Source organism: Nematostella vectensis, chromosome 9 (assembly GCF_932526225.1).
Source record: "Nematostella vectensis chromosome 9, jaNemVect1.1, whole genome shotgun sequence".
NCBI lineage: Eukaryota > Metazoa > Cnidaria > Anthozoa > Actiniaria > Edwardsiidae > Nematostella > Nematostella vectensis.
Genome location: NC_064042.1, coordinates 12,536,384 through 12,542,453, shown reverse-complemented (window position 1 = coordinate 12,542,453; position 6,070 = coordinate 12,536,384). Strand labels below are relative to the sequence as shown.

The 6,070-nt window shown below is 58.2% G+C and overlaps 1 protein-coding gene across 1 annotated transcript; it reads right to left on the bottom strand.

Moving 5' to 3' along the window:
* Window positions 1-3,144: 3,144 nt before the first annotated feature.
* On the bottom strand, window positions 3,145-4,434 carry LOC116617272. The gene is made up of 3 exons (XM_048732913.1): window positions 4,189-4,434; window positions 3,765-4,124; window positions 3,145-3,630 (listed from the first exon to the last, which is right to left on the bottom strand). Exons 1-3 carry the CDS (start codon window positions 4,432-4,434, stop codon window positions 3,145-3,147), a joined length of 1,092 nt encoding a protein of 363 aa, XP_048588870.1.
* Window positions 4,435-6,070: the final 1,636 nt, after the last annotated feature.

The window sequence follows — 6,070 nt, the reverse complement described above, 5'->3', positions numbered from 1 at the left end:
AACCTTCTGAACGGGAGGATATAGTGGCTCGGGAATGCGTTACAGGCGAGGACGTCAATGTCACGATGCATGAAGATAACAAGGCCGACGGGATTCCTGTGTCACAGTGTCACCGAGTCACCGTGTGAATTAGGGTGTTGTTTTTTAGACCCATGATGGCGACTAGCAGTGTTGTCTTGGAGCGGACCGAGGAGTACCACAGGCACAGTGGTTCGACGATTCCCACGCTGGGACGGGTGGAAGTGTATTCGTTTAGAGATTCCACTGGAGAGAAGCGGTGGCCTTACCGAGCATAATGGGTTGGGCCCGAGGATGTCTACATTGGTCCTACAACTCCAACGATTATGGGGAGCAAGTGGTGGAGTCCTCTTTGGGATGAGAAGATGAGGGCGATGCGTCGGGTAGGTGTCCTTTGGGATCCAAGGATGATGGGTCTTTTAAACGACGAGGAGGTGACGAAGAACTACTTCACAGAGGTGTTGCTTCGCAAGTCACCGTTGATGCGAGACCTTCCGGAGCTGGCAAACAAGCGTCTGTTGTGTTGGTGCATCATACCCTATCATGCTAGGTGGTGTGATGGTCGCCTCGGGTGTCGTGGTCAACCCTTGTGTCATGGCCACCTCTTGCAACGTCTTTACGCGTACGGTGTGTGTCACCACGAGGACCCTGAGCTGGAGACCCTTGCGAAGGATTTAGGGGTGGATCTGAGCGCAGTGTTTCCACTACGGAGGGAACGTTAGAACAGTGCAACGACACGATGTTTTTTTTTTTTACTGATTTTATTTCAGATCATGATGACAAGTACATGTACAGGCTTAGTCTGAATAAAGAGAGTGTTGTTTTTCCATCGTGTCTTGGTCTGGGTCTAGGGACTGCAGGGTTTGTAGGAGGTCTCTAGCGAGTAGCGTGAGAGCCAGGCGTCCTCCGCAGTAAGCGCCTAGGGCGAGAGCTGTTCCCGTGAAGAAGGCTAAGGTCAGGGTGGTGAGAGCAGGGACGAGTCCTGACATGGTTGTTTTGCTTTTTGGTAGACGTCGAGTTCGAAGGTTTGTTTGAGGAGTTGTCCCAGCTGGTTTTCGATCAGGTCTCGGTAGAGGTTCAAGGCTTTGCGTCTCTTGTGACTCAGTTGACCCAGAGCGAGGCTGCGAAGTTCGGCTTCAACGAGTTGGTAGAGTTGTTCGGTAAAGCGGCGAATGTGGTGGGGGTCAACACACTGGCGGACCAGAAGGCGTTCTCCGTGTTGTTCCCAAACGCAAATTGAGTTTGTTCTTTTTTGTTTTCGTGTTGGTGTGCTGCGGTGGAGGACGTGCTTGTCATGGTGAAACAAGGTTCGAAATGACGGGTGACACTTGGTAGGATATTTTTTTTTCTTTGGGTTTGGGAGTGAGTGACAGGTGACAGGTGGTGTGAAGTGAGGAACAGGAATGCAAAAATCGAAAAATCTTCGCTTCATTAGCACATTGAACGTAAACATTAGGGAAGGTATGGCTGACCGTTTACGGGAGAGAGAAGAAGAAGAGACTTGACACTGTTTTTTTTTAAATAAACGTTTTATTACTAGGGGTTTTTTTAGTGGTGTTATCGTCTTTTTTAGTAGCGGGACCATGTCTTGACGGCTTTCCGTGTGGGTTTCATCTTTTTTTGCCGTGGCTGGGTGAGAAAGTCGGCGAGATCGGGCAGGGTGGAGGGGGCGAGGGTCCCAAGTTGGGAGCTGTTTAGCCTTGGGCATCGGTTGCCGCTTCTTCTTGGCCAGTAGGGTCGTGAGGGGTCTCTTCCGAGGCGTCTCGAGGGGTGGGACGGGTAGGTCCAGGTCCGGCTCAGGCTCAGGCTCGGGCTCGGGAAGAGGTGCGGGTTGGGGTGGCGGTGCTGCTACAGCGGCTCTCGAGGCTCCAGGAAGTTGAGCGAGGCGGCCCATGGCTCGGTACTTGTTGTAGAGTTGAGCGTACCGTTGCATCCGGACGTCGGGAGGGAGGATGCTGTCTTCGAGAAGAGCTCGCAGGCGTCGCTCCATAGCCACCATGATTTGGAGTTCAGGGGCTGTGGTCCACCAACGTTCGGTGACGAGTCCTTGGACGATCTCCTCGGGCACCAGGGCCATGCGTCGCAAGGCGGGTGTGGGTGGCGTCTTGCGGGTGGGCATGGTGGCGGCGCGAACTGAAGGGTGGTGGGGGTGGGCTCTTCCTTTTTTAGGCTGCGATCAACTTGGGTTTCGGTCGAGGTTTAGCCCTAGGTTTGGGTTGGACTCTAGGTAGTGGTGGTGGGGGTGGGAAGTCGTCGTCGTCGTCGTCGAGGTATTCGACGGGAGGAAGGCGTCGGCGCTTAGGCTGACGTGGGAGGGAGAGGTCGAGGTGGTCCTTGATCAGCTCGCGACCATGGTGCTTGAGGAGACGGGTGGCGTTGGGGGCCTTGTCTTGGGCACTGTCCAGCATGTGACCCACCATCCCTCCAGCGAGGGGGAGGGCCACGTTTTTGGCGAGGGCGGGGAGCTAGCGTTTGGCCACGGCTGGGAGGAGGGCGGCCAGAGCGTTCCCTCCACGTTGTTGGAGGACCTGACGGCGGCGGCGGCGGCGGCTGGCCAATTTACGGGTGGAGACGTTGGGGTCAATCGGCTGGCTTTCCCAGATTTCTAGGTTGCCCGTAGTGTGGGCCGGTTTATCGGTGGCCCCTTGGAAGACCAAGTAGCGTTGGCTGAGTTTAACGTAGGTGGGCATGCGGGCTTGGTTCCATCCATTCACGGCCAGCGTTACTTTCTTGTAAATGTCAAAAGGCCAGATGAAGCAGAGGGGCCCTCCCTCTCCCCACGGTGCCCCACGGGCCCCACGGTGATTTTGTGCCAGACGTGTTTCCGGGTGGTCTCTCCGGTTTGCAGGGGTTTCGCCTGGCTGGGGAAGACCCACAGGTGGTACTCGTACTCGGGGTCCACTTGATTCCACGTCTGGGGGAAGATGAGCTGGGACAACCCCACCTCCCACTCCCCATCTTTGGGAATCGCGATGTGGTCGGGGGCTTTGAGGGTAAAGTCCCCGATGCGGTTGGCGGCGTCGGCCCCCTCCACGGCGCTGCTCGAGAGGGTCACGTACATGCTGCTGGAGTCCTCGTCCATGATGCTGCCGCGACTTCAGGGTAGACTGGGGTGCCTCCAGGGTCTCACAGCACCTTATGCACTTCCGTGGCGGGCACCCAGCTGTTGTACTTGTCGGGCCAGCCTTTCCAGTGGACCCAGTACTCGCCGCGGCCCCCACGCTTCCAGGTCTTCAGCACCCGATCGATCTTGAAGGGGTGGGCCTCGGTCACGTGCACCTTCTGCAGCTCGGGCTCGTAGAAGCGGCCCTCCAAGGCGTCGCCGTCCCACTCGCGAAGGATGTAGGCCGTAGGGGTGACGTGATCTAGCACCTGACCCACCGTGAAGACCTCCTCGGTCCAGTTGGGGAGGTAGCCCTTGGTGAACGTCTGCTTCACCTTGCTGAGGCGTACCTGATCCCCCACCTGGAAGCGTGGCGGTGTCTTCTTCTTGCTCTTTGCCGTGGGGGTCTCGCCGGTGATGGCCTCGGCCGCAGGCGCCTCGGGGTACAACGTGGCCCACACCTCTTGGGCATCGTCCGGGGTCACCACCTCCGCGGGGCCCTCCGAATGCTGCGATGGTAGGTGTGGTTGTAGTTGTCCACCAGATCGGGGAGGATGTCGAGGTACCGCCGGGTCTCGTGGTGGGTAAAGTACAGCCACATCCACCCCTTGAACGTCCGGTTGTACCGTTCGACCACGCTGGCCTTAGCTTCGCTCTTGGTGAAAAAGTGTCGAATCCCCCGATTCTTCAGAAAGTCCTGAAACACCCGGTTGCGGAACTCGGTGCCATCGTCCGTCTGGAGCTTCTCCGGGACGCGACCCCTTCGGAACACGGTGGTGAACGCCTCCACCAGACTGGTGCCCGTCTTGTCCTTCAGAGGCACCACCCAGGCGAACTTGCTGAGCACGTCGATCACCGTCAAGAGGTACTTGACCGCCTCGTTGTCCCGGTGGAACGCCTGCATGTCGCACAAGTCGGCCTGCCACTGCTCGTCCATGCCTTGAACCAGGACCTGTTGTCTGCGGTAGGTCCTACGTGCGGGCACGTCAAGGCTGGAGGTGGCCTGTGAACGTAACCAGTTCTTCACGTAGTTCAGGCTCACCTTCCCCCTCACAGCCCGCGCCAACTTGGCCACTCCCCCCAAGCTCCCCGCACTCCGTGGGTTGTAGTACGTCCTGTGGAGGAGCGCATCCCAAGCCTTCTTCTTCTTCTTTTGGGTCTTCACGTCGGCGTTTCTCGTACGGGGGGCCATCCATTTTGGAGGCGTGGATCTCGATTTGCCCTCGACAGCACGCAAGCATGCAGCGCAGACGTTCCCACTTGGAGCGGCACTGCACAAAAGGGTTCGTGGGGTCTGGCGCGCAGCACGGCATCGTTCTGTACACTGAACAGGGTAAGGTGACGGTTCTTCTTTTATTTACAAGCCCACGTGACCGTAAGGCAGCGTGTGGATCCCGTCTTGGAGAATCACCCGCTTGTCGTAGACAATGCGAAAGGTCTTCTGGGTGGGGACGGTGTGTAAGATCCACCGTCGCACGTCGCGTCGAATGGAAAACGGCTCGGTGACCACGCGGAACCCCTCCAGACCCTCGAGCAACGTTTCCATGGTCTGCATGGTCATCACGTCGGCACTCCGCACGTTGAGGTGTAGACCCTTAATCTTGCAGACCGAGTCGCCATGGCGTGTCACTAAGGAGTAGCTCTTGGGGCCCGTGGAGACGAACCTCACGACGGCGTCCCCAGTTTGGAGCTCGTTGGTCAAATCGCCTAAGTAGTTGCCCAAGGTGGGCTCCCAATCGCCCGGGGACCAGGTGTAAATCACACTATCGGTGTCGTGGTACAGACACCGCTCCTTCAGCTGGCGCATCACGTCGTACATCTTGAGGCGGGCGTACGCCGTTGTGAGTGCCGCGTACACCACGTTTGTGTGGCGTCGGGGGACTACGAACTCCTTGCGCAGCTCGTAGCTGACTTAAAGGTAGTCCTCGTTGACGACCATTACGTCCTTGACCTCCGCGGCGTCCACCATCAGGAGCTCGATGTAGCGTTCGGGGTCCTCCAGAAACTCGGTCTGGCGCCGGTTGGTCCGCTCCCCAAACTTGCCCCACATGCTATTCAGGAGCAGCTTGGCCATCGCCTGCAGTCCGGGGCTGCTCTGGATCTTGGCGGGCTCCAGACGGATGCCTTGATGCTCCTCGTACTGGGCCACGTAGTCCGCCCGCTGTGCCTCGGTGGTGTACTCCGGAGGCCATCCCGATGCCTCCTGCTTGATCTTTAGGAAGGTACTCACGTAGTCTTGAAACAAGACTTCCCAGTCGTCCCAGTGCCACACCTCGTAGACCTCCAGGATCCTGTAGCCCTGGCGCAGGGCCTCGTCCACCTCCGGGTGGCACCAGGTACCCAGCAGTGCACGCTCCTCGTCGCTGTGGAAGCACGTCCCTTGCACCGAGGCCTTGGCGCGGGCAGCGCAGAGGGGGAACACTAGCTTGCCGTTGAGGTGAACGGGGAGCACCGGAAAGAACAAGTCGTTGGGGGGAAGGATCTTGAGCTTGAGGAGCCCTCGGTAGACCGCGAGATCCTCCTCGAACTGCTCCGTGATGACTTCCGGATGACCCACGGGATAAGGTTGGTAGAAATTCACCCAGGGGTACAAGGAGCAAAAGTCCACGTAGCGAATCTCACTCCTCTCGGGAAGGTCCTCCACATCCTGGCGCAGCGTGATCGCGTTGGTTCGGCCCCCGAAGAAGGCGTCCCGAGGGTTTAGAGGGATGGCCCTCTCTGCGGACACGGCTAGAGACGTCAGCGTCGGGTCTCCTTGGAGCACCTGGTCAAAGTCACACTCCCAAACTTCCACCACTGTGTACCCTGCGTCCCGGATGGCCTTGCTTCGGTGCAACGTGTTGGTGTGCAGCTCTTCCATGGTGAAATGCTTGAGGGTGTTCATGGTCTCGGGATCAAAACACCGGGGGCAGCCATGGAAAAGGCATGAAGTACAGGTGGTCCGAGGGC